Source organism: Brienomyrus brachyistius, chromosome 3 (genome assembly GCF_023856365.1).
Source record: "Brienomyrus brachyistius isolate T26 chromosome 3, BBRACH_0.4, whole genome shotgun sequence".
Taxonomy (NCBI): Eukaryota; Metazoa; Chordata; class Actinopteri; order Osteoglossiformes; family Mormyridae; genus Brienomyrus; species Brienomyrus brachyistius.
The window spans coordinates 3,308,909-3,321,089 of record NC_064535.1 but is presented as its reverse complement, the minus strand read 5'-3'; the positions used below and the strand labels follow the sequence as shown (position 1 = coordinate 3,321,089).

The 12,181-nt window shown below is 50.8% G+C and overlaps 1 protein-coding gene across 3 annotated transcripts in view; it reads right to left on the bottom strand.

Moving 5' to 3' along the window:
- LOC125738347 (spectrin beta chain, non-erythrocytic 1) overlaps positions 1 to 12,181 on the bottom strand; it is a 73,002-nt gene that overhangs the window by 4,031 nt on the left and 56,790 nt on the right. For all 3 annotated transcript variants that reach the window (XM_049007209.1, XM_049007210.1, XM_049007211.1), the window contains 16 exons: positions 11,065 to 11,267; positions 10,366 to 10,456; positions 9,861 to 10,007; positions 9,157 to 9,420; positions 8,205 to 8,429; positions 7,775 to 7,864; positions 7,409 to 7,687; positions 7,101 to 7,231; positions 6,766 to 6,970; positions 6,274 to 6,648; positions 5,857 to 6,101; positions 4,619 to 4,757; positions 3,901 to 3,985; positions 3,094 to 3,290; positions 2,744 to 2,847; positions 2,377 to 2,431 (listed from right to left, as the gene is read on the bottom strand). In XM_049007209.1, the coding sequence (XP_048863166.1) occupies positions 2,377 to 2,431; positions 2,744 to 2,847; positions 3,094 to 3,290; positions 3,901 to 3,985; positions 4,619 to 4,757; positions 5,857 to 6,101; positions 6,274 to 6,648; positions 6,766 to 6,970; positions 7,101 to 7,231; positions 7,409 to 7,687; positions 7,775 to 7,864; positions 8,205 to 8,429; positions 9,157 to 9,420; positions 9,861 to 10,007; positions 10,366 to 10,456; positions 11,065 to 11,267 (2,835 nt within the window). The remainder of the gene's footprint in view (positions 1 to 2,376; positions 2,432 to 2,743; positions 2,848 to 3,093; positions 3,291 to 3,900; positions 3,986 to 4,618; positions 4,758 to 5,856; positions 6,102 to 6,273; positions 6,649 to 6,765; positions 6,971 to 7,100; positions 7,232 to 7,408; positions 7,688 to 7,774; positions 7,865 to 8,204; positions 8,430 to 9,156; positions 9,421 to 9,860; positions 10,008 to 10,365; positions 10,457 to 11,064; positions 11,268 to 12,181) is intronic.

Here is a 12,181-nt window from a genome sequence, read left to right as displayed (position 1 = left end):
AGGCGGGGCCCGCCATTGGTCGAGGCTGGAGGGGCATTCCTTCCAGAAGCCACGCCCCTAATGACAGCTTTTAAAAGTAGAATCCTGACGACTGTGGGAGCCTCCAGGAAAGTAATGCTCTGAATCCTGGCACTGAAGTTCCCAAACCTTACTCGAACACAGAGACGACGCGTACGGTAGCAAACCAGCCCGAAGGTGTGGCTGGTACTCGGGTACGGCACATGCTCAGTGAGCTCAGCCTGTGGCTCGTTTTAGGATGAACACAGTGAAGATTTCATAAGAATTACAAGCTTTTCATACACTGACAACCCAAAAACTCATAACTGCACCAGGCTGTGCTCTCCGAGTCGTGATCATAGGAATATTAACTGCAGCCCTGAACCTGGTTGATTCCGCACGTGTGGTTTATTTTGGCCAACAGTGATCGCACAGCATGACTGGCTGGATGCTGCTGAATGCTGTAGGCCGACCCAGCTGATGGCCACTAGGCGTCCGTAGAGGGGGCTGAACAAAAGCCCACCACTCTTGTGTTTAGTTTTAACGCCAATATGCTTAATTACCATGATCGGGGGAATTGGGAAGCTAGTGTCCCCCCCCCCCCCCCCCCCAGAATTTGCATCCCTTGATGTTTTCTGATTTTCAGACTTAGAAAAAACTAATGTCCACCTTGTTTAACATTTCTACCAAATCGCTGACAAGAGCGTTGAGTAATCTGGGGAGGAAAATGGCTTCACTTATCGCTTCACGATAATATATACAGACATAAATGGGACTGAGTTAAATACAGATGTGGGTACAGGTGTCTTGGATGCTTAACAAAATGAAAGCTTCCAGTTTCATATTGACTAGTAAAGGGAATTAAAGCATTTCTGTACTTTTGAAGAGGGAAGATAGTGCAAGGATGTCAACAGGTCACCTAAAAAAAATGAAACAGAACATGCAGACAACTCATTTATGACAAACTGAATAACCGTAAGATGATGAACCGGATGAATAAAAGTGGATGAAGCTGGATTAAATAAATAAAAAAAAACAGAAAACACAACAAACAGTGGTTAGTGACCAACATGCTTATACATGCGACGAGTGTAACATTAAATGGACAAGTGAAGGGGTTATATGACTGGGGGGGGGAGACAAGAAAAACATCTGAATATACAACATGTGCATTTCTGTCTCAGTTGGCTTAGCTTTTATTGTGGAGGAACCAAAGGAGGCCGTTAATCGTCCATGGAAGAAAAGGCAACCATGCAGACAAAATGCAACAAAAAACAAACATTCAAATACAAGAGGCTTAACCTTAAAAAAACAAACAAAAAAAAAAACGAAAGTGCGGAACGGGACGTAACATTATCAACACATGAACAAACGTTACACCAGATGTAGCAGCAGACGTTGCAAATGGCTGGAGTCTCGGGCCTTTCCCTCTGCTTGACCCCTTCCTTTGTGTTTTTTAACCATCGATCTCTCTAAGGCCCGAGGTGTTGGCTGCACCCCCCCACATCAACTGGTTTGGTACAATCGACAACGTGGGGAAAAATAAAGAGCAATCGCACATGTAACTTGTTCAAGTGAGGAATGGCAGCTCGGCGGTGTGGCTTTGCTCTGAATGCACCTGCAAGCTGACCGTCGTCTTCATGACCCTGGTAGAGAGATGGACACGTATGGGCATTTGCCAAAACGACGGGCGGGTCAGCGGGCGCACACGCCTCCATGTGCACCCATGCGCCGCACGAGAGCCCACATGACGACGGAGGGATCGACTCGCTCACCAGGGCAGTAAAGGTCACATGACTCAAACTCTAAGGCCTAACCTCACACCAACTTAAACGCCGATTTGCTGTCAAAATTCCTAAAAAAAAATTCAACCCGTGGTGGTAAAAGGCACTTTGTGTAATAGGTGTAAAGCTGCAGTAGACTAATGTTGATAAGTCTCTCCAGTCAATTCTTAAAATATTTTTCCTCTCCTTCTGAAAGAATCAGCTGGTCAAACTACATAAAACATGCACAAATAATTAATCAAAATGAACAGCAGAGGTTTCCTCGTGAAGAAGCAGAGTTATAAACTGTTAAATACACAAAGGATGCAAGAATCTGTAGGAGGAAAAAGGGGATTGTTTCTCTAGGTCCGTAACTGTTCACCAGCGGGTGGGGGGGACGGCCTGCAGGCAGGAGCCTACGATTACAGGGTCGACAAGCCTGGTCAGTTTGTTTCCTACCAACTGGGAGCTGTAAACGGGCACAGGGTGGGAGGCGTGAAGAGGCGGGACTCCCCACGTCACCCTATCACAGTCCAGAACGCCCTGCACGTTCGGTGCCGGTCCGTCGGCTCTGAAAGCTGCTGTAGTTTTGGTAGGTCTGGGAGCGGTAACTAACCCGTGGGGAATCCTGGTCCGAGGGCAGCCCGTTCTGGGAGGCCTGCTCACCTTCCCTGGAAAGAGGAGAGGAGGCAGGGCCAGTGATCAGTGGGGATACTCCATAAATATATGTGTACCTACATATATATGAAGTATGGCTATTAAGATTAATAATGCATATACATATTTTCTTTACAGCTAGACACAGCAGAGGGGCTCTTCAGATGAGACCTCATCCATCTACTAGAAGCTTCTCCCACTCCTTAACATCCATATTAATGTCCAGATAGCTCAGGGCTTCCAGTGCGATGACATCACTGAATTTAAAGTGACGTCCCAGGTTCCAGTGTGACGAAATCACTGCACTACATCACACACGTTCTCACCGCTGTTGTGAGTCTGAGTCGGGTGCAGGCAGAGCCTCCGGGGACACGGGCTGCCTCCTCCTCTCTTCTTCCTCTTGCTGTCTTCTCACTTCCAACAACTCCATCTGCAGACACGTGGCACAAAACACATCCCCCCACACATACAGGTGAACAGAACACACAAATACACCCCACCACACACACACACACACACGCAGACAAAAAAAGAACACACAGATACATCACGAGTTATGTTGCTTAAAATCTGACCTTACCTAGTCACTGTACATATAGAATCGATTACAACGCTAATTCCATTGTTTTCTACAAAAACTCTCAGACACCGAATTCTCCCCCCCACGCCCCCTCACCGTCGTCAGCCTCTCCAGCGCCGAGAAGCGCTCCTCCCATGTGGCGGCCGACTTCTCGAAGGCCTCGTGCCTCTTGATGAGCTTCTCCACCTCGTCCACGCTCTGGCCCATCTCCCGGCTCGACAGGTACGGCTCCTGGGCCAGCAGCCAGGCCTCGGCCACTCCGGCGTCCCGCGAGAACTGGTGCACCTCCAGCACTGGCACAGGACACGGCAGGCTCACCAGCAGGTTCATGCCGTCGCTCCGGGCACATTTTAAAGACTGACCCGAAAGCGGAAATGTGCCACAGTTCCTCAGTGGGATGCAACCCTGCCTTGCTGGGCTTCATATGGACCAGAAGCAGTCCTAAGTCCAGCTCACCACAAGTCCGTCAGTTTGAGGAACTGTGACGGCTGGCGTTGGGGGCAGAGCTGTGGTGAGAGGGCATCTGGGATACCCCAGCACTCCTCAACCACCTCCGCGGTGAGCTTGGCCAAACCCAGAATTCCGGGCTACACAGAGAGGTTATGCTTGTGTGGCAGACAAGGTGTCATCTTTGCACCCTCAACTTCAGACTGGGTTCCAACAGAAACAGGAATCACCTTGGGGCCCCAACGGCCCGACCAAACCCTGGAGCCCCTCGTCGCCATGGACAGGGAGCCATGTCCTCTGACCATGCTTAGTAAGGCAAGACATGTAGGAGAGACCATTTGTTTCAATGGTCCAATGACCAATGTCCCAATTTGAAATGTTATATTTGATTCCTTTAACTCCTCCCTTTCCATTCGAGCAGGCAGTTCAACGGGCAGCCGAGAGGGTGGAACTTACCCAATCTCAGCCACTCCCATCTGTCCTCCCACTTGTCAATCATGTCTTTCCTCTTGTCCGTCAGCTGTACCAACTTCTCTTTAATCTGAAAGCAGAACTTCAAGTCAGAGTTGTGGTTCTCCTCCTGAAATGCAGTGTTTCTACATGGCTGTGGATCAATCCCACAGGTTTAGCAGCTGCAATACTTCATGCATGTACATCCATCCATTTTCCAAACCACTTACTTCATGCATGTAACCTTCTTAAATATGCATGTTTATTTTGATTATTTTTATACATAAATAAAGAGCACACCCCTCTACCCACAATCCCCAGGGTGTTTTTAAAAACACACTTAACAGGAGTAAACTCTCTAACGTCCAATCCATCTTCTTCAATATTTACACCTCTGTACCACCTGGGTCAACATACTAGGATTACTCCCTTTCCCTTTACTGGGGCCCTCAGAAGTTTCTAGAAACTTGGACAGACATTATTTTCTTTGCATTGGAGATAAGAATAACAAGTAGCTTGGCAGTGAGTGTTACAAGCTTGGCGGGTAGTTAGGAGGTGCCGTTAAAAACGATGCAAGAATGTTCGCACGCTTAACCAACTAATGTGTTACTTTTGTGAACATTCGTGAAGGCATCTCTCAGCAGATAAATGGCCTCAGATGTCCAGCACGGCAGCCAATCCGCTCGAGAGAGAGACAGAGAGAGATCCCAGTGTAAAAACACACCTCCTCCGATGCATAGTGCTTCCTTGCCAGGAGGGCCTTGCCCAGCTCGATGCAGGTGGTGAAGCTGTCATTGCGGGCGTCTATCTCAGCCTTGATGCCTTGGTGGTTGTTCATCAGCAGCTCCACTGACGACACGTCCCTGAGGAGGCCCCATCGCATCAGCGGTCAGACAAGCCTTCAGAACCGTACGACCGCGCGACGTCATCGGCTAAACTACCGCTTCAGTCCTAGACGGTAATAGATCTGCCCGGTTCTAGTCCAAGGCAGGGTGTGTCAGTTGGATGCAGAAACACACTTAAAGAGAAATGCTTTTGTAACACAGTAGCAATAAGAGATTCTATATTAGGATTACAAGCTACGGACGTTGCTATGGATACAGGGGAGTGCATGTCACTAGCATAAACAGACAGACCTTTCTTAGTGGTTCAGTTCTGGGGCCACAAAGGGCCGGCCTCCGGTTTTCAGAAACAGGAAGGCGAGCAGCCAAAGAGGACTGCATTACCCCTCCAAGCGTATCATTAGGCAGACATGCGATCAGACAGCGGGGTTTCCGATGTCACTCCGCCGGGGACAGAAGAGGAAACGGCTCATAATGACTAAATTCAAAACCGGATCCCCCCCCCCTCAAATCTCTGTGGGTCACCCCCCTCCCGCTGTCCAGGCAGGATGGGGTGGCAGAGGCTCAGTGACATGAGCCTGATCGCCCATCTCTCCCAAGAGTACAGTCTTTGCTCAACTAGTAATTATGTTGATTACAGCAATTACATTCCCAGCTCAAAGCAAGGAGCTGACGGTGAGCTATTCGCTACAGTAAATCAATACATTTGCTGGGGGAAAAAGGGGACGAAAACCAGGAAGAGCCTAAGAAAAGAAAGAAAACGAAAAACAGCAGCATTCTGGGGCAGGCTAGTGTCTAACATTTTACCTTAAAGTTGCGAGTAACAAGGGAAGCTAATACCACTGTCGCCATTCTTAAAGGCGCAGACACTTATTTTTAGGATCAGTAGGACTACTTCAGCAACCAAACCATTTAGACAGCCCAAGTGCGGAGTGTCTGCAGAACTGCTCAATGCAAACCGCTAAGACAGATTCTGTCACTTAAGAAGCTCGGCCTGGGTTTGTGGTACAGCTGAAGGCTACCTGACACTTTATGCAGACAATGGAGAATAGCCACAGGAACTGCAACCACCAATCAAAAAAAGTCCGCCTTCCTGTAGTAATGACATGGTCCATCGCACCTGGGCTTCTCCTGGGCCTCGATGAGGCGGATCACATCCTCCATCCAGAGCATGAGGTCTCGAACCATGCTGAAGAAGCGGAACTTGTCCCCCGTGTCGAGCAACCGCACTCTGCGTCCCTCACACGCCTCCAGCAGGCTCTTCCAGGTCTCCAGGACCTCGCTCTCTCTCTTCTGAATGTCATCAGCCTTGTCTCCGGCGTAGGCCGACTGGAGGCGGACCGCATCTTCTTGCAGTTGCCTCACCTGTGGATCACACCAGAGATGTTATGATGCAAAGGAATACATTTCCTGGATTCTTTCTCTTAAATTTAATTCAAGCTCTCAGTGATTGTGGTTCTACAACAAATCTAAAAAGTCACACTTCATGAATGAAACGACATTTAGTTGCTATGCAAAATTGAATCAGGGTTCTCACCTGCGTCCCCAAAGCCTGGATGTCATGCTCAAAGGTGGTATGCATCCTCTGCAGGGTCTCCACCGTGTTCTGGTCACGACCAAGTTCCTCTGGCAGCTTCTTGTGCTTGTCCAGGATTCGGCCCAGGATCTCCTTAGCATCATGGTAGAACTTGTGCAGCTCATAGGAGGCGGCCAGGATCTGCGTGCGCGTGTCGATCAGCTCTAGAAGGTCGGCCCAGGCCTCGTTCAGCCCATCCTTCCACTCTGCGATCGTAGCCGCGTCCGAGTGGCCCGAGTTGATCAGGTCATCCGCCATCTGGTTGACAGCGTCTACACGCTCCTGCCCGATGTTGCCCGTGTCTCGGGCAAACTCCCGGAAACGTTCTTGGAGCATCTGTGCAAGAGGGGAGAACAAATCAATCAACCACGTGAGAAGCTACTACTTCTCTATCTCGAAGGTTCCTGATGATCCCCGAACGCCGGCTAGAGCAGGGCTAGGAAGTAGGCCTACCGTAACGTGCTCGTAGTCCTGGCCCAGCTCGTGGGAGCCAGCCACCACCTCCCGCTCGGCAATCCACTGCTCCAAGTCATCCACTTCACGGTTGAGCTGGAAGAGCCGGAACCTCTCGTCCAGCTTCCCTCTCCGTTCCTCAGACAGGTCCTTCAGGCCGGCGTACAACTTGTCGACCTGGGACTGGCGCATGTTTATCCGTTCACTGTGAGAGAAGAGGACAGGATCAGAATGCTGTTGCTTGGAAATGCGACGAAGGCATATTGGATGCGGCCATGAACAGGACGACAAGCCTCGAGACTCATCCACAATCTGTGGATCTTTACTTGACTTGCCTTTCAGGGTGGCCTGCAGCAACCAAGGTCCGGCTGGTCTTGGAGAGCTGGTGGACGGTCTCGGCGTAGTCCTCTACAGCCTGCTCCAAGATCTGGTGCTTTTTCAGCATGGCCACCGCACTCTGCTCGTCCTGACATACATGTGCAGGAGAGACTAGGTGACCATCTGGACCATCATATTGTGACACATCACCCTCTGGTTAGCCTCACATCTCCATAGACCCAAGTGTCTCATTCTAACATGCAAGTCATTCTCCACCAGATGGGAGGTGAAGTTCCAGAGCCTTCAAGGCTGTGACCCCTCGTACCTTGGCCTTCTCCTCGGACATCATGTACAGCTCCTGCTCGCTCATCCAGGCTTCCGCCTCGGCAGCATCAAAGTAGTACTGCTGGGCCTTGTGGGCCTCCTCCAGGCGGGAGTGCCTCTTCTCCGTCTCCTGGATCATCTGGTCCCAGAGCTGCCGTAGGTCGGCCAGGCGCTGTCGGATGGCTTCCGCAGTGGGGCTGTCGTCCTTCAGGATGCTCTGGCTCCTCTCAAAGATGTCGTTGAAGCGCGGTTGGTGGCCCTGCACCTCCTTCTGCAGGGTCTGCAGGGAGATAGTCGCGGGTCAGGGGGCAGTTGGCGCCACACGTAAGGACATGGTGGCAGATCTCGCAGCGGAGCAGTGGGTCACCTGGTTCTTTTTAATGAGCAGCTGTACGGTCTGCAGGTTGTGGCCATGGTCTGTGGAGGTGGCCAGCGGCATCCGCTCCTCGACCCAGAGCTGACCAAAGAGACGAGGTACCAGCGCAACGTTAAAAACACAACACTCAGTTCACATGGCACTCCGTATACTACTCTAGAAAAAAACCGACACGCTTTTCAGCTAATAAAATGTAAACACAACAAAATCCACACTGAAAAAAGAAAGGAGGAACTGCACATGCAGACACTTTGATGCCAAGAACTGCACAGTCAAATGGCATTAAAAGGAGGAGCGGTTTGAGATGCGAGCTGTGAATAAGAACAACCGGGGCTTCACTGAATAGTCTGAACCCCACAAAATAATGAAACATTCACCGGCTACCCCCCTACCCACCCAACAAACCCAGGGCCAGACTCACGATCTCGTCCTCCACATCACGGTTGAACTGGTGGATCTCCTTGGAGGCCATGAGGTTGTCCTTCCTCTTGTGCAGTGGGTCCAGCATCTTCTGGAACTTGTGCTCCACGCCGCGCCTGCGTCCGTCCACCTCGTCAGAGTCCTTGCCCTCCTGGCTAAGCGCCTGGGCCTGGCTTTGCAGCTCCTCCACCTCCTTCCTGCGCACCTCCACCTGGTTCTCCAGCATCTGGGGCACGAGAGGGGGAGGCACAGAGGAGAGGTGAGGCTCCCGCAGCCGCTCTGCGACGCGCGCCCGCACATCGGCACGTGCGCATCGACGGACACGCACACGCGCAATCAGAGCCTGCTGTGGTGCTTTGGCGTATCACCAAGGCTTGGCATCGGCTCCTCCCCCTTCCCCTCTACAGAGGGGGAGCAAGATTACGTAATTGCGGGTGGGGGGGTAGTGGTTATATAACTGCTACATGTCCCACTTGCTGGGCCTCCGTCGCCTTGTATGAATGAACGTGCCGGAGAAAATAAACAGCGCCAGTCCGGTTTGTCTTTCAGCTAAACGGTTCCTTTCATGCGCTTCTAGCTCAGAGAAAATGCCAGATCCGTGAGGAGCAGCAGGCCGGCAGCGGGGGCCCGCGGGGGAGGTTAAGAGATCAGCACGCGCCCCAAAACAGAACCCCAATTCCCAGCATTCATTAAATTTTTCATTTCAAAGAGTAGGCAGAACGCATAAAATCGGTGGCATTCAAGTCACAGAACAAGAACACAAAAAACATCTATTTTGGCAGTGAGTTGAATGGATAAATCGCCACCATTTCGTAACAGAAGATATTCACCACCATGATCTCTGACCAGTGCTGGGTGAAAATCCCCAGTGTTATAACCTATGAGCTCAGGAGCTGAGCAGTTTCGGGAGAATGAGTCCATCCGGAGCCCATAAGCAAAGCAGGAAATGTCACCTGCTGCTTCTTCAGCAGGATGTTGACGCTGGTCAGGTCCTTGCCGTAGTCGTCCGAGTGGATCTGACCTTCCAGGCCCACCAGCCACTTGTCCAGGTCAGCGCAGCTCTGGCTGAAGAGCTCCGCCTTGTTGGCGTCGAAGAGGCACTGCGCCTTGGTTTGTGTGGTGGACTCCAGGTCATTCCACATGGAGTGCAGAGCCGACAGCTTCTCCTTCACCACCGCCTCTGTCTCCGGCTTCTCCGCCACCAGCTGCGTCCCGTCCTGTGAGGGACACATATGCTTCAAATTCAAAATTTTATTCCGTATATCCCAGAATGCTCTTGCTCAAACTCCGCTGATCCACTGGTTTGTGGCTGTTTGTGGGTAATTACATAAACCGCTGCCGCATGGCCGCTAATGTCACATGAAGCTGTGTGCTGGTAGGACACCAGGTGGCAGTAGTGAGACAAACTGCTTGGCTCTGTATGGGAGCGTGATGAATATGATGTTCCTGCCTGACACAAGGTCCTCACTACTCAGCTTTACACAAAAAGGGAATTAATATTCTGAGGAGCATCCCTGTCTGCTCCCTTGGGCTCATTTCTCCTTTTTATGCAAGATGATTCTAAGTTCTTCCTCAGTGGTCATTACAGGCAGGTGAAGCAGAGGAGAATCAGCTCCACCAGCCTACGCTGAGCCCCAGGTGCCGGTTGCACACGCACCTTCTCAATCTTGTCCAGCCACTCCTTGTTGGACTGCAGCTCCGCCATGAAGGCCTGGTGTTTCAGCCACTTGCTGTGCAGGTTCCTGGCCTCGTCATAGGACATGTCCTGGGCGGTCAACATCTTCTCGTTGATCCAGAGGGACAGCTGTGGGCAGGAGAGGGGCAATTAGCAGGGCAATTAGCGGGGCCGACTCGGGGGTGTGATCCGTCAAGTAAGGGAAGCAGGTGATAATTACGCACTGTCCTGGGAGACGATCGCCACTGACGGAGGCTCGCACACGTGTGTGGGTCATGCATATACAGGCGAATGTGACAGAATGTACACTAAAGATGATAGACAGGAACCTTCACAGGCAAAAGCTTGCTACTTTCTACTCAAACATGCCTCCCTGGACTGTGAGCTGAATTCCGAGAGAGTTGGTTGCGCCCCACCTTGGTCCTGTTCAATTTCAGTTGGCTTTATCTCCCTCCCCCAGCTTTCCAGGACTGCAGGTTGGCCATACCTCCTGGCAGTCCTGCAGAAACTTCTGCAGATCCCGATTGTCCTTCAGCCTCATTAGAAGCTCGCTGGCTGCTTCCCGGTTCTTCTTGTGCCTGGGCAAAGGCAAATCCATTTATGCGTCACCGCGGCAGCCAAACAACGCTGGCTCAGCTACGCCGTAATCCCACCCGGCTACCAAACCCGAGACGCCCACTGTCCAACTACAGACAGAGGTCTATCTATCGATCCCCGGTGAATGTGAAGTTTAATCTCACCCAGGATCCCTATCATGAGCTAGTGCAGTAAAGGAGATGGCCTCACTGTACTGCAAAGGACCATCACAAGCGGCCATTTTGGTTGCGTAAACTGCTACAGTGGAGAGGGAATTACAATAGTGGTAATGACATTTAACACCCTGAAGTGTTAAACGTGTCATTCACAATTTTCCAGGCAGCCAAGAGCTAAACACCGATAACTGCTGTGAAAATTAATGCGAAGTTAATCGTGCTGCGTCCCTGGTTTTCCAGTGGAATGTTTCACACAGGTTCCATAAATGGGGTCTACAAATCATTTGCTTGGCAGATGGATCCATATTCCTATTAGCTGAATTTACCACATAATTTCTTCTATTATTATACATATCTACAGAATGTGTATCCAGCCCTGCTCTAGGACCCCTGACCCATGTGGTAATGCATCTGGGGGTGTGAGGGGGAGGTACCTGTCATCGATGGAGTCCACCCTCTCCTGGATGCGCTCTGAGTTGATGTTGCCGTCGCTCACCAGCCGCCTCCCCGTCTCCACCACTGCGTTGATCTTCTCCTCATTGGCGTCCATGGTGGTCATGAAGTCCTCCTGCTGCTTAATTGCCCCCTCGGCAGCCTCCAGGGTGGTGGGCATCTCCGTGTGGGCCAGGACGTACTCCTGGGGAGGGACAGGAGTGGGTGTCAGCCACGGACAGCGTACATGCGTGCATGTGCCGCTAACACCAACACTTGACCTTGGAGCGACCCAGGGGATTACTTCCCCAAGCAGAAAGCACTCCTTACACCTCCACCCGTTCTGTCACCTTCCGTGTTTGTTTCTATAGATGACTGCTACTTCCAGTGCAAACTGGAACCAAAACCACAAGGTCTAACCTTTAAATTTAGCATGAATTTGCAAAGTAATGCTGCCTCAACGAGTACAGCACAGACGCTACAAACACGCCAGCGTCTGCGGGCGCAAGCAACCCAATGTAATTCACGATACAAGCAAGCACACTTATCGTTAATCACTACCAAAGACAGCAAAGGCTATTTGTCGAGTGAGAGCGTGGTACATCCTGTGCTTTAAACAAGCCACGTTTGAGAGAAGTAAGCAAGTAAGTGATCTAACGGCGACCTCGTGGAGATCCCTGTGATCCACTTGGGTTGCTAGGAGCCCTAACAGGATGCCATGGAGGCAAGCTGAGATGACCGACAGAATGACAGCAGCAGATGGGACACCATGACTCCTGCTTAATGTACCAACACACAATGACACTGATCCATAACTACCTCGAGTCACAGCAGAGACCACCCCCGAGGTGTGCGTTTATTACCCAGAAATCAATGCAGGGAGACTAAAGAGAATGGCATATATTTTTAGTGTGAATTCAGATAAGGTTTCACAGCAGGTCATTTCTGATATTAAAACTTTTTTTTGTTTGGTTTAAGTGCAAAACAATCCACGAGACAGCAGCAAATATCAAAAATAAAAACATGAGTCTCAAGGGTAAAATGTGAGACGTGACACCTCTGCTGACCAGTGACACACCCAATGTCTTGGCCTTAAACACCTCAGTAGATTCTGGATAC